The 27,122-nt window shown below is 40.8% G+C and overlaps 1 protein-coding gene across 6 annotated transcripts in view; it reads right to left on the bottom strand.

The window, feature by feature from the left end:
* ANK1 (ankyrin 1) overlaps positions 1-27,122 on the bottom strand; it is a 188,241-nt gene that overhangs the window by 50,910 nt on the left and 110,209 nt on the right. For 4 of the 6 annotated variants that reach the window (XM_072635086.1, XM_072635085.1, XM_072635084.1 and 1 more), the window contains exons 17-28: positions 22,495-22,692; positions 16,190-16,288; positions 14,607-14,705; positions 13,167-13,265; positions 10,334-10,426; positions 9,354-9,426; positions 8,183-8,206; positions 7,127-7,223; positions 5,020-5,098; positions 3,210-3,307; positions 2,783-3,007; positions 1,050-1,204 (exon numbers count right to left, since the gene is read on the bottom strand). In XM_072635086.1, coding sequence (XP_072491187.1) covers positions 1,050-1,204; positions 2,783-3,007; positions 3,210-3,307; positions 5,020-5,098; positions 7,127-7,223; positions 8,183-8,206; positions 9,354-9,426; positions 10,334-10,426; positions 13,167-13,265; positions 14,607-14,705; positions 16,190-16,288; positions 22,495-22,692 — 1,339 coding nt within the window. The remainder of the gene's footprint in view (positions 1-1,049; positions 1,205-2,782; positions 3,008-3,209; positions 3,308-5,019; positions 5,099-7,126; positions 7,224-8,182; positions 8,207-9,353; positions 9,427-10,333; positions 10,427-13,166; positions 13,266-14,606; positions 14,706-16,189; positions 16,289-22,494; positions 22,693-27,122) is intronic. The other 2 variants (XM_072635091.1, XM_072635087.1) reach the window with 1 other exon arrangement.

Here is a 27,122-nt window from a genome sequence, read left to right as displayed (position 1 = left end):
TGGGAGGTAGTTATAGGAATTCTTTGGAACTCTCTCTCTATCCAGAGGCCACACAAGTGCATTAGAACAATGGTGTCTGGAGACAACACATGACTATTATTTGATCTTTCCATTACATTAATTTGAATAAATAAAATAATAAAAATAGAAACCAGCACAGATGAAAATAGTATCAAATTTCTTTCACATCAATTGAAAACAATTTGTGTATATAATATGTATATGTCTATATTCATGAATTTCATTGTAAACTCTGAGTTCATATAATAATAACAAATACGTGTATGTGAAGATATATTTATGTATATTATATATTATAAATCTGTATGTATATACATACGTACACACACATACATGTATATATGTTTGCATGTATGTATTCAGGTGACACAGTGGATAGGGTACTGAACCTGGAATCAGGAAGGCTTTAGTTCAAATTGGGCCTGACATTTATGAACTATGTGACCCTGGGCAAGTCACTTGAACTCTGTCTGCCTCATTTTCCTCATATGTAAAATAGAGATGATAATAATATCCCCTATCTCACAGGGCTGTTGTGAGGATCAAATGAGGTAATATTTGTATAAAGGTGTTTGCAAACCTGAAAGCTTGATATAAATGCTATCTATTAGCATTATTAGACATATAGATACAAACATATGTATGTATGTATGTATGTATGTATATTCATGGCTTTAAAGTTGATAAAGTGATTTCCTCACACCAATCCTGTGAGGTAGAGAGTGTATCACGGTTCCCATTTTACAGATGAGGAAGGAGATTGAGGTTTAGCAAAGTTAGGTAATTCGCCCAGGTTTATACAGTTACTAGGTTCTGGCACTCCAAATGAAGTCTTCTGATTTTGAGATCACTGCCTTTTCCACCACACCACACTGACTGTCTTGGGTCCTAGGAATTCGACCTGAATGGGACATCATCTAGAGGAATCTTGGGGTGCCTTTGCTCAAGGAAACCCATCCACTCTGAATCCCATTTCAGGCCTCTTGTCCCACCACTGGCTCTGTACACGATGCTGGGACCCCAGTTACCTTCATCCATCCCATTGAGGGCCTGGTCAAGGTAGCTTTCTCCATAGCGGCTCCGATGTTCCTTCCACATAGAGCCATTCTCACTCCGCAGTACCACCAGCTCTCGGTCTCCTCGACCATGGGAGGCAAAGTGGGGAATTTCCACAATCACGGGGCTAGGAGCAAAAAGAAGACTCAGGAAGGGATGAGGAGGATAGAAAGAAATCTCAGGTAGGTAAGGGACCCAGGAGAGAGAAGACAATGCTTGGCTGGAAGGTAGAAGCCCCTACCTTCCTTCTACTTTGTAGGTGACCACAAACTTGGTAAGTTTGTGACAAAACTACCAGGTGGCATGGCCCCATCAGGGAAAAAAATTTTTTTTCTCAGATTGCTGGGAAGGGAAGAAGAAAAGTATTTGTTAAGCAGGCACTGATATTTGCAGATATTTTCAGATATTATCTCATTTAATCTGCACAACAACTCAAGATATAGATGCTTTTATTATCCCCACTTTACCGTTGAGGAAACTGAGGCAGACAGAAGTGAAGTAACTTGGCTAGAGTCACACAACTAATAAGTGAGGCTGGATCTGAACTCAGGTCTTCCTGACCCTAGGACCAAAGCTCAATCCATCGAGCCACCTAGCTAAATGAATTTATGTCCCTTCCTTTTCTTATTTACATATTCAGAATTTAGAACCAGGAGATTCTGTAAATGATAATATAATCTAACTCCTTCGTTTAACAGATGAAGAAATAGAGAATCAAAAAAGTGAAATGACTTGCCCAGTGGTAGAGCAGGGCTTTGAACCAAGGTCCATACAGTGCTCTTTCCACTGGACTCTGCTGCTTTCTCATCTTGTACTCACCTGATCTCTGTACAACAGGTAAGGGCAGAGCAAGGCACCAATCTACCTTTCTTGCTTTACCTTAGGCTCTAGACCAAGTCGAGATTTGACTCCTACATCCCTAGAATTCCTACTCATCTTTTGAAGACCAACTCAAATGCTGCTTCCTCCAAGCAGTTTTCTCTGATTCCTTATGTTGGAAATATATTGCCTTTCCTCTCTTAGACTTCAAATAATACTATATTGATTCTTCTTCCTCAAAATTTCCTAGAGCTTTTTGTGTAGATTTTTGCCTCTGTAACATTTTACCTTGAATTATACTCACCAATGTACATTTTATATCTTTCCTAGTAGACTTTTCCTGAAGGCAGGAATTGTCATTTTCTTTTTCATCTTTTTATACCTAGTACCTAGCACAGTGTCTTGTGCAGAAGAGGCCTTTAATCCATGTTTCTTGAATACTGCCCTTAGAATCCATTATCTGGGATTGTCTTACAAGGAAGACCAGTTTAGAATGAGACTTTTAGTGGGTTAGTAACTAAGCCCCTTTGAATGGCATCTCAGGCAAACTTTTATGTTGGCTTTAATTAGGCACCACAATGGTCAGGTTCTAGGCACAGAGAAATCTTCCAGGGCTATAGACTCTCCCAAGAAGGCAAGGGAAAAGAAGGAAAAAAGGGAATAAAACCATCAATTCACTGGGGATTAAAATTCAACATTGTTCCTCCTCTTCATAAAGTACAGTAAGAAAATCTCCTGGAGCTGGATTGCCCTTCCCCTGCCTCTCCTGGCTGTATCAGTATGGCCATATTCCCAGTGCTACACTCATGAGAGCAGTAGATTGAAGGCAGGCTGCTCAGGGAAAGTGAATTCCATTCTATTTCTCTTGTCTCCCCATCACACTTACCTCAGGAACTGGGCCCCCGTTGGCCCCAGTGCAATGATCCTACTGGCCAGGCCCTCTTCCTCAGCCAAGGGTGGTGGTGTGGTTAGCTTCTGGGGCTTGACCAGGCGGCAAGTGATGCGAGTGGGTGCTGCACATGCCCTGGGTGGGATGATGACCCTCAGGCCATTGTGCCGACTTCCCCTCATGGAGCCCCCACGGGCATCAACCATGAAGCTCACCAGGAAGCTGGGAGGTCAGATGGAAAAACAGATTGCTTAATGTCCTCTCCCTTCTCAGGGCTCTATCCCTCTGCCTGACTACCCCCCTAAAAAAAACAAATAAACTAAAATCAATCACTTCCAGCCCCTAAGGAAAGAGAGAAGCTGCTATATGACAGAAGATGATGAAGGTGTATCCAGCCGTGGTTTCTTGAACCTGACACACTCACCCTGTATGTACTGGACTGGCCACAGGACTAATATTATCTGAGGTCTCTGTTGCTGGGCTGCTGGGAATTAATGAATCTTCATCAAATTCTTTAGATGCCTGAAGAGGAGATAAAAGATCATATTCAAAAGTGGCCACCATTTCCCTTCACTTACTAGACCTCAGGATGTCTAGTTGTCCCACAGACAGCACTATGAGTAAATCACTCTCCTTCTAAGGCCAATTTATTCTTGTGTATGGTGTCAGGCACAGGTCTATGCTCTGTTTCCTCCACACTTTATCCAATTTTCCCAGAAATTTTTGTCAAACAGTTTATTAACTACTATATCTTGAGTACCTAACATATTCCACTGCTCTACCCCTCTATTTCTTAGCCAGTACCAAGTGGTTTTGGTGATTGCTGCTTTATAATACAATCTGAGATATGGTAGAGCTAGGCCACCTTCCCTAGTATTTCTTTTCATCATTTCCCTTATATTCTGAACTTTTTGTTCTTCCAGATGAATTTTGATATTATTTTTTCTAGCTCCAGAAAATAATTATCTGGTAGTTTGATTGGTATGGCACTGAATAAGTAAATTAATTTAGGTGGAATTGTCATTTTTATCATATTAGCTTGGCCTACCCATGAGCAAATAATGTTTTTCCACTTAGATCTGACTTTATTTGTGTGAAAAGTGTTTTGTAATTGTGTTCATATAGTCCCTGGGTTTGTTTTGGCAGGTAGAGTTCCAAATATTTTATAGTGTCTACCATAGCTTTAAATGGGACTAAGGCCAACTTGTTCTCAGTTTCCCTACTTCCACATCATTTGAAAGGAACCTCAGAGGGCTTCTAGCCCAACCCCCTCACTTAACAGATGAAGCCCAGAGAGGTTAAGCAACTTGCTGAAGATCACACAGATGGCAAGTACAGAGCCAAGATTCAAACTCAGATCCTCAGACTCTAAAGCCAGCATCTTCTCCTATCCTAGAAGACTCCAGGATAGCTACTCATTACCTCTCAGATTAAATTTGAATTCCCCATTGTTGTTATTCAGTTGTTCAGTCATGTCTGACTCTTCATGACCCCCATGTACCACAATGTCCATGAGGTTTTCTTGACAAAGATACTGGAGTAGTTTGCCATTTCCTTTCATAGTAGGTTCCTATTTTACAAATAAGGAAACTGAGGCAGACCAGGGTCACATGGCTAGTAAATGCCTGAGGCTGGATTAGAACTTGAGTTTTCTTGATTCTAGCCCAGTGTGCTATCCATCAAGCCACCCAGCTGCTTTTGAACTACATAGCCTGATTTTTATTGCTCTGAGTCAACTTGGCCATACTTTCTATACATTCTTACGTCCTCTTGTTTTCTTGCTCTAACTAGGACAGTCTTCCTGTCCACTGGATGTATCAGGATCATTCTTCTTTTGGTATCACCTGTTTATGATGCTTTTGAAGGTTTGGTCTCATTTTATTTTTGCAATAATCTCCATGAGACAGGTAGAACAACAAGCAGTATTTCCATTTTATGGACAAGGAAACCAAGAGATGATATTAATTCCAGGCCTTGAATCCTGACCTTGTGGCTCCACCAGGGACAAAGCTATAACAGCTGGAGTAGAACTGACATAAGGTGTGTTGTTGCCCTGAACAGGTGGGGAGAATATACTATACCTTTCCCAGGTCTTTCCCTCAAACTCTCTATCTCAGGAAGTCTGTTTCCTTTAAGATACCTTATCTAAAAGATGAGGGGGTTGGACCAAATGATGGCTCCAGATCCCATGATCCTATGTAGGAATGAGCAGAAGTTAAGTGAAGCATTTTTACCTGTTCTGGCTCTTCTGCTCTGATCACCACAGTCTCAGGTGTGACGCATGGAATCCTTGGAATAGCTGGAGATTCCACCCTGGGTTCAAATCACATGGAAAAAAATCAGTGTGAGAGCTGTAGTTAGTAACTTGATATTCCTTTATCTTTCCCAGAATATTCTAATAAGATGACCCCCTGTTTTTCTCCTACTATACGATCCAACCCTGCCTCCACTCCCCATCATATATCTTCCACCTTAGTTGGTCTCAGTGCCCACCCAATGCATCAGACTCATCCCTTCTTTGCACCCTTTTTATCCTTCTCTCAGACTAACAAGTTGAACCCTGCTTTTAAGGCCTATGCCCACTTCCTTAAGGTAGGGAAGTATGATAGGGAAGGGAAAAGGCAATGGGTGAGGAGTCAGGAAACCTGAATTCTAGTCTTCCCTGACATTCATTTTCTGTGTGACTTTAGACAAGTCACTTTCTGGGACTGGCTTTCTGGTTCTCCATCTGTAAAATGAGGTAGTTCTTTCTAACTCCAATAGTCTACAAATCTATGAATCTTTTGTGAAATATTCCTCCAGTCTATAGTTTTCTGTGCCATACTGGATATATTCTTCATTCTGGCACTGGAATCTAAGTCTTATATACAGCTGTTTCATGTGTTCCTGGCCTGTCCAGCTAGACTGTTACCTCCTGTAAGAAAAAACCATGTCTTATCACCCTTTAGCATCTCCTATGACTGGGAGGGGATCCCCAGTGTTGGTACCATAACAAGTGCCCAAATGTCTGAAATTTTACCTGCCTCACAAATCTGTCTTGCTCCCTTTGAGAATTCTTGGCAGGCTTATGTCTCACCAGAAATCACTTACCTCTTCCCCCCACCCTCTTACATGGATGGACAGACACACACACACACACACACACACACACACACACACTCTTTCTCTTTCAAACACATACATATACAAGGTTCAGTTATTATTAAGAGAAGAAAGATTCAAGTACGCATATCCACATGTACAAAGGCATCTGTCTTTGTACAGTGTACATCTGCAAAGAAATGGGATCCAACTGCACACATCAACTGGGCTTGCTATTAAATGTAACAGATCAACAAAAGGCACTTTATACATTATCAGTGAAAGGAGAAGCCATTCATAATCCTAGCTGGGCAACAAATTTCAAATAAAAAAACTCTATCAGTGATTTTTTTTTCCTAGTAAGAAGTGAGGAGTATGTGTAGATGGGTGCTTGTGGTGGGGCTGGGGAAGGGGGGATCATGGGATCTTGGGATCATAGTAGTAGGAGGATAAAAAACTATCAATTTCCTGTTACAGATCCACTGCTTCCCAGAGGCTGGTAGGTGGCACCCTAATTCACAGAGCATCAGACCTGAGCCAGGAGCACTGAATTCAAATTTGACTTCAGATAGTTACTTGTGTGACCCTGAACAAGTCACTTCACCTCTGTTTACCTCAGTTTCCTCAACTGTAAAATGGGGACAATAGTAGGACCTCCCCCCTCCCCAGGGTTGCTGTAAGGATCAACTGAGAAAACATTTGCAAAGTGCTTAGCACAAAGCTTGGTATATAGTACGTACTTAATAAATGCTTGCTTTCTTCTTTCCTTCCTTATCTTTGCAGTAGTGCCAAATAAAAATCCTGACCTAGAATACCACTGGCCTGGTGGGTCATGCTCATGGGCCAAATAGCCCTGCAGTAGCCTCTAGTATCTGATAGTGGTCATAGCAAGGACTTGCCTTTCCTTTCTGTAGATTTGATTATAGAGTTAGAAGTTAGGGGTTAGGATTGGAGTTAGAGGTAGAGTCCCTGAGGCTCAATTTACCACCCCTATGATTTCCGGAATTAAAATGTCCTTCCCAGTCCACATTACTCTATGTGCAGCATATCTCCCTGCTAAAATACAAATTCTTTCAAGACTATTACTTAGAACATAGTAGGCACTTTAAATTGTTTTCTTTCATTCTTTCATTAATTCATCTATTCATTCATTCATCCATTCATCCATCCCTTCTTTCATCTGTCCATCCAACCATCCTTCCATCCATCCATCCATTCTTTCATTCATGTGAATTCTTCCTCTGGGAAAGTGATTCTTACACTTGATCTAGCTTGGGCACAAAGTCCAGGAGTTCTTTCTCTTCATCTGCATCTCTGGCATCCTGCTTCTCAGGTTTGGAGCCCACAAGTTCCTCTCCTGAAATGGGCACAAATTTAAACTCAGGACAGGACAGAGGCAAGAAGATTCTTTTGGGGGGGTTGGGTGTTTGATTATTTTTGTTTTTTAAAATGCTTTCCTCTGGTCTTCCTCCCAATACTTCCACCACAGAGAGAGGCACAAGGTGGATCAGGACTTTTAGAAGAAATTAGAAACTGATTTGACTAGTTTATTTCCTCTAGCCTTAGGCTCAATAAGATGCTACACGAAGGGACATACAAATCCCAATGCATCAATAAACTTGGCCAGGAAAAGGCAGACAGAAGACAGAAGGAATTCTCTTTGCCTGATGTACTTTGATTTGTAGCAGACCTTTTTGAGGAGAGTATTTGAGATATCAGTACTCTCTGAGTTCATTCTTCCCAAAGCATGCATTAATGAGGGATAAATTGAAAAATTGCTACAATAGAATTGAAACCTTTCATTTTAAAGCCCACTCATGTGGTTTATGTAAGACCCACAATACTATTATTTAAGTCTGGGTTGGACCCATTACAAAGAAGTTTCAAATATGACTGAATTGGCCATCTGCATATCTAGTCACAATTCTCCTCATTCCCCCAGCCCTGCTAGTCCTTGCTTAGGAGACCATGACCTTGACCTTGTGGATACCTTCCCTGGTACCACAAAGTAGGTTTTCTGGCTTTGTGAGTCTGGAGCTGACAGAATGAAAGAACAGCTCATGCAAGTAATACCACAAACACAGCAGCATGGGAACAAACACAGAGATGGGTGGGCAGGGACTCCCTGCCAAAGGGGATGGTTCTCATGATTATACAGTTCCTAATTTAATCAAGTTCCTTGCTCCTGGTCTGTTAGCCAGCCCAGAAAGCTAGAAAGCGGTGGTGGTGAGGGATGGGTTAGTGAGAGCTGGGGTTGCTTAGGGTGAAATGTACTCTGGTGACAAAAGACCACAGGAAACAGAAAGTATTTCATACCCATTATAGTTACATGAGCAGTTCCTGGAAAGCAAAAAAGAGCCAAGTTTAAGGAAATACAGGATTCAAGTCAGTGTTATAGCAAGAGGCAGGTTATATAGCTCAGATCTGTCACCCTACAAGCCAAAGAAAGGGACGAATTCACTTGGTTGGCGAACTTCGTGGATGAGGGTAGGAGAAGATGAGAGCCATCTCCAAACTCAAGTTAGGCAAAAGGACAGCGGCTCTTGGATAATTCATGACAAAGAAAATGCCTGGATTTCATCACTGGCCACAAGACAGCTTATTAAAGAAAATACTGAGTTCAAACAATGAAAAAAAATCAGATGAAGGGACATGGAATGTACATTGCTATTATATCAACATGTAAAAGATTTTGTCAGGGTGTAAGAAATCCACCTATACAGAGTGTTTATAATTTAACCAAGAAGCCTCATGGAGTTGCCAAAGGCTCAGGGAAGTTATGTGACTTGCCCACAGTCACATGGCCTATAATGATCAGAGGCAGAATTTGAACCCACAGTTTCCTTACTTTAATTCCAGTACTATCCACTATGAGTGGAGAGAATAACTCTGAGAGAGAAGAGGTTCATCTGTTGGGCAGGATATTGGATCAGAAAGCTACTAAGCAGTGTTGTGCTGGTAAACATTTAACAACTGGTTCTTTGGGGGAAGATGGTGCACACAGTAGACTTTTAAAGTTTAGTCTGCACTAGTAATACCTTACCCCATCACTTTCTTAAGTCTGGAAATCAATAGAACAGTCACTCAAGCCCCAATTTGTAGCATTTATTGATTGCTGAGGTGGAAATGATAACGCTGAAAATTTAACCATCTGCTTTCAGGAGCTGATGATAGGAGCTGACTTCAGCACATTTCTGTCTCTGAGGTTCATTCTGATTCTAGAATTCTTATGATTATAAGGGGTGTGTGTGTGTGTGTGTGTGTGTGTGTGTGTGTGTGTGTGTGTGTGCACATGTGCTTGGGGTGGTGGTACATTTTAATAAGAACAGCAATAAAAGTGGGGGGTAGGGGGAAAGAATTTTAGAATCTCCCTTCAGATTCCCAGAAGTGGAAGTGTTAGAATACCCTAGAAAAGAGGAGGTATCAACAAAGATCTCCGTGTCCTGTCCCTCTTCTTTGTCCTGAATTTAGCGGCCCCACCCCTTACCTTCATCTTCAGAGACATCCAGAATCTCATCCACTGTCTCTGGGAAGCTCATTCGGTGCTTGTCGCTGACTAACTGAAAGAAAAACACAGACTTGACTCTGGGACTTTTTAGAGACCCTAGTGCTGCCAGTATTAAGAGGCTGTTAACAAAGCGCTGTGCTTATGGTATTTCTTTGTGAAACTAGATGGAGTAAATTTCATTATCCTCATCTAACATACATGGAAACCGAGGCCCAAAGAACTTAATTGACTTGTTCAAGGTCACCCTAATAAGTGGCAAGACTTGAACCCACATTCTTTGACTCCAAATCCAATGCTTTCTTCCATATGCTTCCACACAATGACTTAGGACCAGGATGAGGGAAGAAGGAAGGAGGTAGGTTACTCAGTTATCAAAATTGGAGCCAGCTGTTTCAGACAGTGAAACTGACCTCAAGAAAGTTGGTTATTGTCAGAATAATTAAATAGAAAATACCAACTCCTATTTTCTCTCTCTTTTTCCTACACATCTTCATTTTAATACCCTGAAACCCAGTCACTGTGGTTTCCCAATAACACTAGATGGCAGCAAGACCCTATGTGGGGATATGAGAAAAACCTTCGAGTATTATCAATATACTGGTCTATTGCAAGTGCTGCAAAGGCCCTGACCTTTGCTCCCAAATGGACCCCCCACTGGGCCATCAGTCCATTGGTTAAGATTCTTGCAAATAATGAGATGTAATTAGGGAGGAGCTGTTGGTGTTTTACTCAGGGTGCTCTATTTAGAAGGAAGCCTCACACCTGAGTTCTAGGATCTTTGTCTCCTGCCTGCCCCTTTTCCCTCCAATGTGGTAACCTGCTCCTCCTCTCCCTGTCCCCTATTGAACTGATGGTGTATTTAATGCTGCTTGCCCGTAGTACAGTTTGGAGGACTTGTCCTGAGTTCAAACATTTCTACTGATGTCTCTGGGGTGACCTACAGAGAGAATTGTACTTACCACAACACTGGTTTCATCTGTCACAATTTTTAGCACATCAGTTACAGATATGTAGCCAAGGCGTTTGGCAATGGCCAAAGGAGTAGTTCCATTCTGATGAAGGAAGAAAAGAAGGTGGGATTAAATGGGGAGGAAAAGACAGGACTGGGAGAAAACCCACTCTGTTTCCATTGGGATCCATGCTTCTGTGTGCCTGCTTCATTGGACCTGGGTAAATAGACTGATGGCCACAAAAGCACAAATCAGTGCAAGTGTGGGAGCATGTATCAGTCTAAGTTATATGGAACTTGTATTGCATTGGAAAAAGTTTCCATTTGTTTTTCTATTTCCAGGCATTTCAGCCCTTAGCACATACCTCACAGGGTTGTTGGAGGATCAGAAGAGATGGTATTTATAAAGTGTTTAGCATAATGCCTGGCACATAGTAGGTGCTGTACTTTAAAAAAAGCAAACACCTCATCCTTTACTCTCCCTCCATGGACTCTGTTATCCAGAGACATGAGCCTCTCTGCTATTCATTACAAAAGATACCCCCTCTCCCACTTCTGGCTATCTCCCATGTCTAACATGCTTTCTTCTTCACCTCCATCTCCTGGCTTCCTTTGAGTCTCAGTTGCCACCCCTCTGCAAGAAACTTTTCCCTATTCCCCCTTGATGCTAGTGCCTTCCCGCTGCTGATTTCCAGTTAATCTTGTACGTGTCTTGTTTGTCCATATATCTCCCCATGAGAAGATTAAGATTAACTCTGTATCATTTTCTTATTGATCCTATTGACAGGTAGCATACCTCTGTTAATAAATATTATGTTGCTCAGATCTGCCTCAGTTTACCCTTTTTGGTAAAATTCTATCATGACATCCATAAGAACGTGGCATCCTTCAGGGTAGAGACTATTTTTAGAATCTCTTAGTATATAGCTCTTGACCCAAACCAAGTGCTTAATAAATATTTGTTGACTTGAATTTTTGACTGAGAAAAGGGCGAGAAATCCCTATATGTGGTTTTTAAAGACACAAAGATCCAAGGATCCATTTGTTGTTTTTCTATCACTAGGGATCAAAACATGATGAAACTTCAATCTACTGGAATAAAACCTTCAAATAACTGTAAGCAGAGAAGAGATATATCTTGCATTATACTTTTATGGGAAACTGCCAAAGGATATTTTGAATGTTCACTTCTAAGCATCACATTTTAGGAAGGATATTGACAAGTTCTAGTACATCCAGATAAGGATATCAGAATGGGGACAATATAAAGGTTGGTTGAAGGCTCATGGGTTGTTAAATGCAGAGAAGAGAAGGCTTAGGGTGATATAAGAGCTGCTTCTAATCATCCGATGATCTGTTATGTGAAGAGCATGAGAAGAAAGAACTATGAAAAAAGTCAGTTAACATTTATTAAGCACTTATTACATTCCATGAACTGGGCTAAGTATTGGTGAAACAAAGAAAGGTAAAAGATAGTCCCTGCCCTTGATCCGATAGGGGAGAGGTTGAAGGGAGGCTGAATTTGGTTCAATATAAAGAAAATCTTCCTAACAATTAAATGCTATTTAATGACAATGAAATGTGCTGCTTTGAAAGACAGTGAATTCTCTATCACATGACATCTTCAAGGATTTTTTTTTTTTATTTAGGTAGGTGCCATAGGAACAAAATCTACTACACACATGCTAGCCTAAATTTTCCTTAAAAGGTTTTGGAAGCATCCTTGGGAAGTTATTGGAACCATGGCTCAAGCCACTGATATAGTTCCTAGTGACCTAAAGACAGAAGGGGCTTCTTGTTCGGTTTTGACCCATCTGTATGACTGGTGTACCAACCTGGCCAACCCAGAGTCTGGGAAGCTGTGTCTGTTTGAATCAATGCTGAATTCTTGCTGAATATCCTTTCCATTCTATGGCTAAGTTTTGTTAATTGCTATATGTTGTTCCAATCACAAACTGAAACAACCAGACCATTCTGAGTCAGGGCTGGTCTATATCATCGAAGAACAGGGCTAGAAGGACTGAGGTCCTTCAGCAAGAAAACATATGGGCAGGAGGAATATATTAAGAAAAAAAGAACTCAAGGTACAAGATATGTCCTGGGATCATTATGTGGTAGTTTCCGTCTCATCTCTTACACTGTCCATAGATCCGCCTCCAGAACTTGGTGAAGATGACTGATTCATAATGATATGGTTCAACATGCGTGTTAAAAAGACTCTGTTCTGGGCCCCATAGGAGATGTAAAATAGCAGCAATACAATATTTGCTCTTGATGAGCTTAAAATCCCCAACTTTGGGCTGTCTCAGGGAGCGATGCTTCTGTGAAAACACCTGTAACCCAGGTATCACCCGCACTCATTAGGCAAGGTCACCAGAACTAGGGATGTCAGATCTGAGGAAAGTTTCGCTGCAGCTGCTCTGTTGTTCACCCTTTCCTCTTTCTGTTGTGACCTAAAGACCCATGCACCCAAGGTCCTGGTGATAAATCTGGTTATAGTTCTCCCTTGTTGAAAATTGTCCCAGGCACTCCCATATGCCTTCCTTAGGCCTTTCTTTGGATTAGTTGGAAACTGCTGTAGTTAATGATCTATTGCTTTCTGTCTAATTCTTTTGAAAAATTCCCTCTGAATTCCATAACTGCTACCATTATAGCCCTTATTTTTCTGAATATTTAGGTGAAGCTATATGATTTCTAAGTATGGATTGAAAGGATGTTCAAGTCAGGGAGTTACAATTAAAGTCAATTAATGTCAGGTGAAAGAACCTCAGTGGATGAAAGAACCTTGATGAAGTGGTCTCTGGACAGCAGCTGTCTAAGTAAAAGACGCACAAGGCACTCACCGAGCTGACTTCATTGGGGGAAGCACCATTCTTCAGCAGCAGAGTCACAATATCTGTATGTCCTTGCTGAGCTGCCTGGTGCAAAGGAGTGTATCCTAGCTGCAATGGAAGGTAGGATTTTGTTAAGCTGTGCTATTTGCTGGAGAAGGGAATACCTCAAATCCTGGGACACTCTGTTCATTCAGTATTCTGGTGGGGAACAGCCAAAAAGATTGTAACTGTTTATAGAAACATGATAAGTGGAGAAAACTTCCCTCCAGGTTATTTTTGCACCTCAAACTTGCTTTTTAAATCTTCACCAGTAGGAGTAAAGCCACACCTACTCAGAATTTCTTCCAGGTACATCACAATCTTACAGTTAGTATGGGATAATATAAGAACTGGAACTAGGGCATCTCAATTTAGTTCAATAAACACTTATGAAAAGTGCCTACTATGTGCAGGGTACTGTGTTGGTATAGTTCCTATCCTTAATGAGTTTATATTCCCCTTGGGAAAGAAGTGATGTGTACATAGATGTGTGTGATTCAGGGTAGGGACTGATGGGAGCAAAGGAAAGATGTAGCAAAGTACTTTAGACAAATTTGAGAAAGGAGAGATCACTTTTAGCTGGGGTGGGGGTAGGGAAAGAAAGAGGATTGGGGATGGCTTCACAGAGGAGAAGGTAGCAGAGCTAAGCCTTGAAGGAAGAGGTAGAAAAGAGGAAGGAGTATTTTCCAGGGATGGCTCATGGCCTGTGCAAATATATAGGGGAAGAAAATAATGTTTTGTGTACCGGTAATTGCTTGGAGCTTAATTTGGCTAGAATGTGGAGTTTGTAAGGAGGAGTAATGGGAAATAAGAATGAAAAGGTAGAGTGGTGTCAGATTGTGAGTGCCTTAAGTAAGGGGTTCATATTTTATCCTAGAGGTAATAGGAAGTCATAGAAAGTTTTTGAATGGGGAGTGATATGGTCAGAATGTGCTGTAGGAAGGTTATTTTGGTTGCTATGTAAAGAGAGGATTAGAGGCAGGAGAAGTGAAATAGGAAAAATAATTAGGAAATCCAGGAAATATAGGATGATGACTGAGTCAGCAGGGAGGAAAGGATGGACAGGAAGTATTTTGTGGAAGTAGGAACTTGTCAGTTGATTGGATTTAGGGAACAGGGAATGAAGAAAAAAGAGTCAAGGATGATTGTGAGGTTTTGAGACTGAAGAACTGGGAAGAATGTGGTTTCTGCATCAGAAATAGGGATGGTGGTGGTTTTATAGGGGAAGGATGAATTCCATTTTGGGCATGTTTAGTTGGAAATGCCTCTGGGACATGAAGCTGAAGATATGGAACTGGAGCTCAGGAGTGAGATAAGGGCTGGATATATACATTTGGGAATCATCTGTGTAGGGGTAACTGAGCCCATAGAAGTGTCTGAATTCCCCAAGGAAGACACTTTCTTCTGTACCTTGGTCTTTGCATTAACATCTGCCTGGTGTTGTAGCAGGAACTTTACCAGCTTGATATTTCCATAATGGCTGGCCACATGTAATGGAGTATAGCCCATCTGGGGGGAAAAAGGAAAGATGAATTAATTCAATTCAGTTCAATTCAGTGAACATTTTTGGGGCACCTACAAGGTATAAGGTGATGTTAGAGATACAAAGAGAAGCATTTCTTCTAAGTATCCTACTCTTTGTCTGTAGAAACCACTGCTCATGATGTAGTGGAAGGAGCCCTATATTGGGACTCAAGAGACTCATGCTTACTAACTGTTAGTCTGTGAGTAAGTAATTCACCTTCCCAGACCTCAGTACTCTCATCTGTAAAATGGGGAGGATGATACTTGCACCTCCTAATTAACAAGGTAGTTGTGAGAATCAGATGGGAAATGTGAACAATTCCTTTTAGTCTTAATGAGTGTTTTCAGAGGACTTCTAGGGATTGTCTGGCTTCCTGTTCTTTTCACTGTGGCAGCCACCATGGCTTTAGGGGTTTAATGTTAAGAATAGAAGACAAAATATGGTACAACCGAGAGACTGTAGAAATACTAGAAGAGACAAGAAGGTCTGAGTTCATATCCTGCCCCTATTATTACCATAGGTAAGTCATAACTTCTCTGACGTGGAGACAACTGTAAATGTTAGTCAGCAAGGCTGAACAGTGGGCGTGAACGCTGGACTTCGAATCAGGAAGACCTGAGTTCAAATCCCACCTTGGACACCACTAGTTGGATGACCCTGGGGAAAAATCACTTAACTTCTTTCAGCCTCAGTTTCCTCATCTGTAGAGTGGGGATAATAATAGTACCTAAGGTTGTTGCAAAGGTCAAAAAAGATAATTATATTGTCCCACTCTTTGCAAGCCTTAAGGCACCATTTAAGTGCTAGGTATTATTAAATCATAGATGCATTGTGATCTGTGTAGTGATGTATTCTGCATTCTAATGCTATAAAATAGATTTCAAATTCATGCAGTGTTGTGCAGTGGGAAAGACACTGCTCTGGGACTCAGAAAAAATGGATCAAGTTTCAGTTCCAACAAGAACTGCTGCATTTCCTTGGGCAAGTGACTTAACCTTTCTAAGCCTCAGTCCTCCTCTGTAAAATGGAAATATTCACATCGGTAGCAATGACCCCAGAGCTGTTATAAGGAAAGCACTCTGATAAAGTTTAAAGTGGAACTGTGGGAATCCCAGCTGTTATCATCCATTCACTTAAACACCTTCCCTAGAGATGCTTGGAGTCATGGCCCTGGGAAAATAGTCCAAATTGAAAAGAAAATATGAAGCATGTTAGACTTTTCAACATATCTCAACCCTTGCAACTTTCTCCAGAAGGCACTGTTTGCATGGAGGGATCTTGAAGTTCCATGTAAGAGGTCACCATGGTTTTACAATAGTAAACCAAAGGGAAGTCACATGAAAAGCAGCGCTGGTTTTTGTTTGTTTGTTTTTATGTGTGTGGTGGGGAGATGAAAGTAGAGGAAGGGAGCATAGAAAAGGAACACCACACATGCAACTCATTGACTGAAACAGGTTCATTGTTTTACCCGTGTGGTGGCATCGACGGTGACCCCTTGTTTGATGAGCACATCCGCTACTGCCACATGGCCCTCCTGAGCCACCAGATGGAGAGGAGTGAGGCCACTCTGAAAAGAAAAACAGTACAAGGTTTCATCACTGCTGAGACCAACCTAAGTATCAGAGGTCCACCCACTGAGCTTGATCTGTGTCTCAGATCTGTAGTTCAGTATGTGACAGTGGAATGATTCACAATAATATTTATATAGAGTTTCTAAAGTATGCAAAGCACTTTTACATAGGCACTCATTTGATACTCACAAAAGCCCTGCAAGGTAACTGCTATTATTATCATCCCCATTTTACAATTGGGGAAATTGAGGCAGACAGCAACAAAGTGATTTACATAGAGGCACATAGCTAGTGTCTAGATGAATAATAATTAATAATAACAACAAATAATATTCAGAAATATTAATTAATAAAATTAATATTATAATAAAGTAAATAATAATAAAAACAACAATAACTTTTCTATAGTGTTTAATCTGTGCCAATCATTTTATAATTATCTGTATTTATAATTATAATATCGATCCTTACAACAATCCTGGGAGATAAGTGCTATTATTATCCCCATTTTACAGATGGAGAAATTGAGGCAGATAGAGACTTAGTGACTTACCTAGAGACTCAGCTAGTAAGAGTCTGAGGCTGGATTAATAATAATACTAGTTAACATTTATTTAGCACTCACCATGTGTCAGGCACTGTGATGAGTGCTTTAAAATTATCTCATTTGAGCCTCACAACATACCTGGGAAGCAGGAGCTTTATTTTGCAGTTGAGGAAACTGAGGCAAACAGAGGTTAGGTGACTTGCTGGGGGTCACGCAGCTGGCAAGTGTCTGAGGCCAGATATGAACTCAGGTCTTCCTGACTCCAGGCCCAGTCCTCTATCCACTGAGCCACCTGAGTCTACTATTACCAGTAGAGATAATGTTGGGAGACCAAGGTCTTAATAACCTTGGAATTCTAGTTTCACTTTTCTGGAGCTCAGTTTTCTCATTTGGAAAACGGGGGAGAGAATACTTACTCTGCATTTTTTATGAAGATAAAATAAGGCCATAGATGTGAAAGTACTTTGAAAAATATGAAGTGCTACAGAAATGTTAAGTAGATGCTTAGGTAGCACCATAGCACTCACAGCTCTGAGTCTAGAGTCAGGAAGGCCTGAGTGCAGATCCAGCTGCAGACACTTAATAGTGTAACACTGGGGAAGTCATGTAACCTTTGTCTGCCTCAGATTCCCCATTTTACAAATGGGGGTAATAATAGCACCTACCTCCTAGGGTTTTTGTGAAGATCAAATGAGATATTTGTAAGGTGTCTTGCAAATCTTAAAACACTACATAAATGCTATTGTTACCATCTACTAGCATTAATACTTTTTTAGAATGGGAAATCTACATAGCACAGAAAAAAATAGACTTTACTGTCAAATGAACACCATCCAGAACCATGAAACTCTTGTCCTATCTTTTGAGTTGGTTCTTTGTATGGACCAGAGTCAAGAGATTTGACTAGGAAGGATGCACATCGATAGCCTGGACAGAAAGAAGGAAGAGTTGAGATATTCAGAAAACGGAGCACAAGACAAGCATGGTGGTGCAATGTAGTCATGGTGGGGGCCACTTCAATTATCCAAATGTCTGCAAGATTCTCTCTTTCTCCAAAGCAGAGGAGCTAATTATTTCTTCACTTGCTTTAACTATATTTTCCTTTCTTGAAAAGATGGAAGAACCTGTGGGGAGAGCTACTTCCTAGACCTTATTGTCTCCAACGAGGAGGAACTGGTTGCTGAAAAAGACATTATTGGCCTCTTGTGAGGAAACTGCCATTTGTAATAGTGGAGGGGAAAGCTAGGTATAATATTCTGATGTGCTCTCTGGATTTTTAGAGCAGATTTCAGCGGATTCACAGAAAGGATAAGGTAGGTTCCCATGAACTAAAGTACTGCAGAGAAAGTCAGCCCAGTTGGTACGGGCAGCTCTTAAGAATGAAACTCTGGCGGGGTGGAGCCAATATGGCGGAGCAGAAAAACACACTATGGAGGCTGCACCCACACAGCCCACAAAACATCTGTAGAGAGGGACTCTCAACAAATTTTGGAGCAGCAGAAGTGGAGAACAACAGAGTGGAGGAGATTTCCAGCCCAGGGTGACCTGAAAGGCCCATAGGAAACGTGGGTTGCACCAATGTGGAGCAGAGCCCAGCTCAGCCCAGCCTTGACCCCACAGCGTGGCATGACTCTGGGAGGAGGACACCTGGGGGCAGAATCTCCAGTCACAGCAGAGGTCTGCAGATCCCTCAACCCACAGGTGCCAAAGGTCAGTGATGGGGGTTTTTTCAGCTGGCCAGGAAGGGAGAAGGGCCTTCCCATAGCTCTGGCAGCAGGCAGTGGTCACAGAGGCTGCACAGCAGCCCCTAAAGCCCACTCCATTGTTGGAGTGTAAAAACCCCTGGGGGCACTGAAGAGCTGAGTCTTACCTCAGCCCTGTGTGGAGGCCTTGAGGCACCTGGTCTTTGTCTTGCACTGAATGGTAGCCCTGCCCTCACAGCTTGACTGAATCCCAGCCCCCCAGTGCTGGCTTGGCAGAACTGGAGGCCAGGTGGCTGTGGAGACGTAACTGCTAAGATTCTGGGCACAAAAATCTCTTCCTGCTTCCAGACTAGTGTACATACTTGATTGTACCACATTGGAGGAACTGAGATCTTACAGATTCCCAGAGTATACCCTATTCCTGACAAAGGACCCAAAAGTCAAGTAACTGGTTGGGAAAATGCCCAAAAAAGGGGAAAAAAATAAGACCATAGAAGGTTACTTTCTTGGCGAACAGATATCTTCTCCCATCCTTTCAGATGAGGAAGAACAATGCTTACCATCAGTGAAAGACATAAAAGTCAAGGTTTCTGTATCCCAAAAATCCAAAATAAATATTCAGTGGGCTCAGGCCATGGAAGAGCTCAAAAAGGATTTTGAAAATCAAGTAAGAGAGGTGGAGGAAAAACTGGGAAGAGAAATGAGAGAGATGCAAGAAAAGCATGAAAAGTGGGTCAACACCTTGCTAAAGGAGACCCAAAAAAATGCTGAAGAAAATAACCCCTTTAAAAATAGGCTAACTCAATTGGCAAAAGAGGTTCAAAAAGCCAATAAGGAGAAGAATGCTTTAAAAAGCAGAATTAGCCAAATGGAAAAGGAGGTTCAAAAGCTCACTGAAGAAAATAGTTCTTTCAAAATTAGAATGGAACAGATGGAGGCTAATGACTTTATGAGAAACCAAGAAATCACAAAACAAAACCAAAACAATGAAAAAATGGAAGATAATGTGAAATATCTCATTGGAAAAACAACTGACCTGGAAAATAGATCCAGGAGAGACAATTTAAAAATTATGGGACTACCTGAAAGCCATGATCAAAAAAGGAGCCTAGACATCATCTTTCAAGAAATTATCAAGGAAAACTGCCCTAATATTCTAGAACCAGAGGGTAAAATAAATATTGAAAGAATCCACCAATCACCTCCTGAAAGAGATTCCTAAAGGAAAACCTCTAGGAATATTGTAGCCAAATTCCAGAGCTCCCTGGTCAAGGAGAAAATATTGCAAGCAGCCAGAAAGAAATAATTCAAGTATTGTGAAAATGCAATTGAGATAACACAAGATCTAGCAGCTTCTACAGTAAGGGATCACAAGGCTTGGAATATGATATTCCAGAAGTCAATGGAACTATTACTAAAACCACAAATCTCCTACCCAGCAAAACTGAGTATAATACTTCAGGGGAAAAAATGGTTATTCAATGAAATAGAGGACTTTCAAGCATTCCTGATGAAAAGACCAGAGCTGAAAAGAAAATTTGACTTTCAAACACAAGAATCGAGAGGAGTATGAAAAGGTAAACAGCAAAGAGAAATCATAAGGGACTTACTAAAGTTGAACTATTTACATTCCTACATGGAAAGACAATATTTGTAACTCTTGAAAACTTTTTTCAGTATCTTTCAGTAGTTGGTGGGATTACACACACACACACACACACACACACACACACACACAAAGGGAGAGAGACAGAGAGCACAGGGTGAGTTGAATAGGATGGGATCATATCTTAAAAAAATTAAATTAAGGGGTGAGAGAGAAATATATTGGGAGGAGAAAGGGAGAAATGGAATGGGGCAAATTATCTCTCATAAAAAAGGCAAGTAAATGACTTTTCAGTGGAGGGAAAAAGGGGGAGGTGAGAGAAAAAACATGAAACTTACTCTCATCACATTTGACTAAAAGAAGGAATAAAATGCACACTTATTTTGGTATGAAAACCTATCTTACAATACAGGAAAGTCGGGGAGAAGGGGATAAGCAGGGTGGGGGGGATGATGGAAAGAAGGGCAATGGGAGGAGGGAACAATTAGAAGTCAACACTCTTGGGGAGGAACAGGGTTCAAAAGAGAGAGCAGAAGAAATGAGGGGCAGAATAGGATGGAGGGAAATATAGTTAGTCTTACACAACACGTCTATTATGGAAGTCATTTGCAACACTACACAGATATGGCCTATATTGAATTGCTTGCCTTCCCAAAGGGAAAGGGTGGGGAGGGAGGGAGAAAGAGAAGGTGAAACCCAAAGTTTTAGGAACAATTGTTGAGTATTGTTCTTGCAACTAGGTAATAAGAAATACAGGTAATGGAGTATAGAAAATTATCTTGCCCTACAGGATAAAAGAGAAGACGGGGATAAGGGAAGGGAGGGATGCTAGAAGGGAGGTCAGATTGGTGATAGGGGTAATTAGAATGCTTGGCGTTTTGGGGTGGGGGAAGGGGAGAAATGGGGAGAAAATTTGGAACCCAAAATTTTGTGGAAATGAATGTTGAAAACTTAAATAAATAAATTTAAAAAATAAAAAAAAGAATAAAACTCTGGTAGCACAAAGAGAAAACATTCTGATGAGGAGGAAAAAAGAGGAGTTGTCTAAAGAGACTGTTGTGGATGCTGACTTCTCTCTATTCCTTACTCATGATGCTCCATTCAGTCTCCATACTTTTCCACTGGCAGTCTACCATGCCTGGAATGCACTCCTTCCTCGTTGCCATTTCATAGAAGCCTAACTTTCTTCAAGATGAAGCTCAAGCATCATGTTCTATACAATGATTCAACCAATTGCTACTTTACTCCCTAACTTGTATTTAAGTAGCTTACATTTATTTTGTATTTATCCTCACACATGGAGTCTGCATATACTTACATACTTACATATATGTAGGAGCATAGACTTAGAGTTGGAAAGGACCTTACAGGCCATCTAGTCTAAGTCTCTCATACCAATAAAATTCCAGGTCTAGTCTAAAGAGGAGAAGGAGAGGAAGGAAGAGAAAGAGAAAAAGGAGGTGAAGAAGAAGGAAAAGGAGGAGCAGGAGGAGAAAGAGGGGAAGAGGAAGGAAGATGAAGATGGAGGGAAAAGATGGAGGGAGGAGAAGAAGAAGATCATGATGAAGATGATGACAATTTGGGTTCAAATCCCAGCTGGCCTACTCACTACCTGTGTGAGCCTCACTTTCCATTAGATCATCTCCAGGCTCTCTTCCTCTGTTGAATCCTATGATCCTTCCATCATATAAGCTATGGAAGTGTATTTCCTTCAAGTTCAAAGGATTTGACCAAAGTGGATATTGTATATAAATGCAGAGTTTATCAGAGCAATACAGTCATTAATCTGCCTCCAGGGGCTATTGTATGGGTTAGTTAATGTTTTGTAGTAGCTGAGGGCTGCCATCATCATTATCAACTCGTGGGCTAAATTGCCACAAGACAACCCAACAGAGAAAACCAGACATCAACACAAAATGCAGCTGTCACTGGGCTCCTGTTAAATCCAATGAGCCTAATGTGCTGACTCCCTTATTACTGTCAGTGGTTCTGTTCTTTCCTCGACAAAAAGAGCTTTTCAGCCCAAGGCAGCAAGAGTTAATGGGACTCTTGTGATTAGGAAGTTTAAATGACCCTTAAATTTTATTCCCTCCTTTGGCTTTCCAAAGACTGTATACAGAAAGGTCTCCTCAAGGCCATTGGTTTGTCCTTCAGGAAATGAATATTCAATATAGCATTGTATGACAAGGTTATTGGGAGTCTGCACCCCCACACTCAGAATCCAGGCAACTAGGGTAATGAATGATGGAATCTTCTCTAGCAGTCTCCTCAGCCAACCTGGTTACCAGCCCCAATCCCTGACACTGCAGGGCAGTACTCAAGGATGCTAGGAAGTCCAGAACTTACCTTGTTCCCGAGGTTGCCGTTAGCTTGTTTCGAGAGTAGCAGAGCGACCATTTCCGCATGACCCTCTTGGGCCGCAAGGTGAAGGGGTGTCACACCTTGTACTGATTCAGCATTTGCAGACCCCCCATACTGTAGCAAGTGGCTGGCAAGCTCCATCTGGTTCTGTTTGGCAGCGATGTGTAGAGGGGTGTAGCCATTCTGGAAAAGGAACGAGACCTAGATAAGTCTACCAGAAGGGCAGTGATGGGAAATCCATAGTGGCACCATAAATGGCAAATCTTCTAAAGAGACTATCCCTAATGGCCAGGCTACTGTTATTCACTAGGACACAGTGCAGTGGCATGGAAAACTCTGGATTGGAATCAAAGCACGTTGGTTTGAATCTGACTGCCGTGATCTTGGGCAAGTTACTTAATTCATTCAGTTAGTCATTCAACAAGCACCTATTAATCACCTACTATGTACAAGGCATCAAACTAAGGCATGGGGAATATAAGGACAATACAAAAAAGAGCTCTTGCCCTGGGAGAATATTTATTCTATTGGGGGTACAGCACTCACTTAGATAAGCAAATACAAGATAGCTTGAGGAGAGAGAGAGTAGTAGTAATGTGTTCTTAACCTGGGTTCCTGAACTTCTTTAAAAAAACAAACTTGATAGTAGTCTTTCAATATAATTAATATCCTTTGTAATCCTGTGTATTTTACTGTATGCATTTAGAAAAATTATTACTTGAGAAGTGAGCTTTGCCAGGCTGATTGCCAAAAGGATCTCAATACCATCCGCCCTACACCCTGCTCCCCCCAAAAGGTGAAGATCTACTTTAAAATACACTCAAAATGTAGTCCAGGAAACCCTGAGGGTCCCTGAGACCCTGTTAGGACCCCTAGCATGAATATTTTTCACTAATACTATTTACATATTAAATTATTTCTCTTTTCCAATTACATATCTATGTGAGGCTGGATTTTCTTCATATACTTCAACCAAAACAGATTGAATACAGAAGCAAATGAGAGTCTACCTGTCTTTTCTTAGATATTAAAGAAATCTGCGTAAATATGTAAAATAATGCTATTCTCAGTAAATTTGTTTTTGTTTTGAAAAGTATAGTTTTTTCATAAAAATGTTATTTATGTTAACTTGTAATGGATTTATTATTGTTCTTTTTAACAAATTAATAAATATCACTAAAATTATTAATTTCAATTTCTAACATGATAAATTTCAATCAATAAATAAACATTTATTAAGCTCCTACTATGTGCTTTCTCCACTGGAAAAGAAAATGGCAAACCACTCCAATACTCTTGCCAAGAAAAACTCCATGGGCAGGATGGTCCATGGTGTCACGAAAAGTCAGAAACAACTAAACAACAACAAATGTGCCAGATACTCTGCTAAGAATATGAAAAGAGGCAAAAGACAGTCCTTGCCCTAAAGGAGCCTACAATCTAATGGACAAGAGACATGATCCAGATAAATAAAAGATATTTGAAGTCTTCAATAATTTCTGAGACCAAAAAGTTTGAGAACTGATGAACTGGAATGATCAAGAAAGGTTTTGTGCAGGGGTAGTGAGGTGGCATGATGGATAGAGGTCTGGATCTGGAGTCGGGAAGACCTGAGTTAAAATCTAGCCTCAAACACTATCTGCATGACCCTAGGCAGGTCACGTAACCCTGTTTGCTTCAGCTTCCTCATCTATGAAATAAGCTGAAAAAGGAAATGGCAAATCATTCCAGTGTCATTGCCAAGAAAATCTCAAATGGGGTCACAAAGAGTCAGACATGACTGAACAACAACAAACAACAGAGCACAGCACCTGAGTTGAGCTTTGAAGAAAACTTTCATTTCCTACCTACGTCAGAAAACAATTGGGTTGGATTACATGACCTGACTGTGGGTATCCTCTAAAGTTGTGTCATTTTAGGTCCTTTTCTATTTTTACATTTTCTCCTTTAATGGTCTCATCCACTCTTATAGATTCAATTAGCAATTCTACACACATAAATCCTACACCTATGTATCTAGCCCTAATATCTTCCCAGATTCTCGTCATAAGGGCAGCATAGTTATATAACCAGAAAGGACTGAAGATGGCAGGCTTTGGTCAGTCATCTAGCCCAACTTTATCATTTTATAGTTGGGAAAAATAAGGCATCATTGTTTAAGTTTACCTCATGTGGAGTTAAGTATCAGAGTGGGATTTGTTGAGTCATTTTCAACTCTTTGTGACTTCATTTGGGGTTTTCTTGGCAAAGGTATTGGAGTGCTTTGTCATTTCCTTCTCCAGCTCATTTTATAAATGAGGAAACTGAGGTAACGAGGGTTAAGTGACTTGCTCAGGATCACACAGCTAGGAACTGAGGCTGGATCTGAACTCAGGAACAGGAGTCTTTCTGACTGCAGACTCCATACTCTAACCACTGCACTACCTAGCTTCCCCATGTTTTTGCCTGTAAATAAATGCTCACAGTGAAATATTAGCAATCAGTTCTCATGAGCCGGGCTTGAGGTGACTGTCGAACACCCCTGGTAAAGTTTACAATGAGCTTTATGTTCATTATCTCATTTCAAAATAGCATGGGAGGCCGTGAGACTTTAAGAAAACTACAAGATTTTCCACTGAAAAGCAAATGAAGGGATAAAGACCAGGATAGATAACTGTCAGTCAGCCAACAAGCACTTATTGTTGTTTGCCACTTGTGTGGACTTTTTGTGATCCCATTTGGGGTTTTCTTGCTAAAGATACTGGAGTGGTTTGCCATTTCCTTTTGCAGCTCATTTTACAGGTGAGGAAACTGAGGCAAACAAGGTTAAGTGAATTAACTGCCCAGCTACTAAGTATTTGAGACCCCTTTTGAACCTACAAAGTTAAGTCTTTCTGATTCCAGACCTGGCACTCTATCCTCTGCACCACCTACCTGCTCTAAGCATTTATTAAGCACCTACTATGTACTGGTCACTGTTGTTCAACTATTTTTTACACACATATTCACTTCTTCTTCTCCTCAAATGCATCTAAAGGAATGTACAGGAGAAAAATCCACAGACATTTTAATCAGCGTTAACATTGGATTTGAAAGTTGTTGGGGGTTTTTTAAAGCTAGTTTGTGGTATATACAGATTTGCATGTGAAATTCTACAAAATTGTCAGATGTGACTTTGTAGAGTGGTTTTTTGTTTTTTTGTTTTTTTTTACCATGGAAACAAAAATCCATCTGCGTAGCTTTTGTACTTGGAATCAGTGCTCTTTAAATATCATGAAACTGGCTCCCATTTCTTTTATGCAAGTGGGAGGGGAAGGGGCCCACTTTTTTATTTTTGGAGGCACGAGTAAGTCAGCTCTCTGAGGGGCTGAATTAGGAATGGCAAGATTGGGTCTATGACTGGCAGTAGCAGCAGGGGTACAGATCCAGAGAGATAATGGGACTTGTAGGTAAAACTTCAGGGTTAACTGATAGGTACTTGATTGAAAAACAAAAGCTAAGTAGTGCATCCATGTCAAGGGACAAAAATGGAGGGCTGAAGTTGAATGGATGGGCTGACTGCATCTACTTTGGAAACCTTGAGGTTTCAGCCAGGTCCATGAGCTGGCCAGCACGTTGATCACTTCTCTGAAGCAGTCAGATCTGCACTCCATGATCTAGCATTAGACTATCTACTATTATATGTTGTTCTAAGAGTATTTCCCGAGTTCAGTCTTTTCTCCTGATCTAACTGGAATCTCTCTGAGGTCACAAATTCACAAGATTGGATTTTAGAGTTAGAAGGGACCATCTACTCTAACCAGAATCTGAAGAATATCATTCACCAACATCTCTGATAAATATCAAGGTGATGAGGTAGAAAGAACACTGAACATGGAATCCAAAGACTGTGATTTGAACCTTGGACCATCATGTCACTTAACCTCCTCACTTATAAAATAATAAGTGTACCATTTACCTCATAGGGTTGTTGTGACTAAAGTGCTTTGCACACCTTAAAGCACTATAATATAGGAATCATGGCTAAATGGTTATCCAATCTCTGTTTGAATACCTCCAGTGATGAGGAGGAGTTCACTACAAAGAATGAAATGATACCTACTTGCAATGAAGTCAAACCATTACATCTTTGATAGCTCTTGTCATTTTGAAATTTTTATTGATATCATATTTTTTCCTAACATACCTCTCCCAAGCCTACCCAATGAAATGTACCTAGTTGTTTTTTTTTTAAAAGCGGGATGAAAAAAAGCAAATACAACTAAACCAACCAACACATAAATTGGGTCTGTCAGTGCTTCATAAGCATAATCTCCCACATCTGCAAAGGAGAGGGAGGCACATTTTCTTATCTCTTCTTCAGAGGCAAGCTTGGTCATTATAATTACATAGATAGCTCTTATTATTGAAAAGTTCTAATTATGCTCAACTGAGATTTTTCTCCCTGCTAATTTCAACCCATCAGTTTTCTAGGACTGAGAAGAACCAATCCACTTATTCTTTTCTATGACAACCCTTTAAATACTTGAAGATAGTTATCTTGTTTTCCCCACATCTTCCCCTTTTCAGCCCATGTCTAGCCCTCCCCAGCTCTTTCATGTAGGGCATGTTTTACAATTCCCCTTCCATCCCAA

Source organism: Notamacropus eugenii, chromosome 1 (genome assembly GCF_028372415.1).
Source record: "Notamacropus eugenii isolate mMacEug1 chromosome 1, mMacEug1.pri_v2, whole genome shotgun sequence".
Lineage (NCBI taxonomy): Eukaryota > Metazoa > Chordata > Mammalia > Diprotodontia > Macropodidae > Notamacropus > Notamacropus eugenii.
The sequence above is the reverse complement of the archived record's forward strand: the minus strand, read 5'-3'. Positions and strand labels throughout refer to the sequence as shown.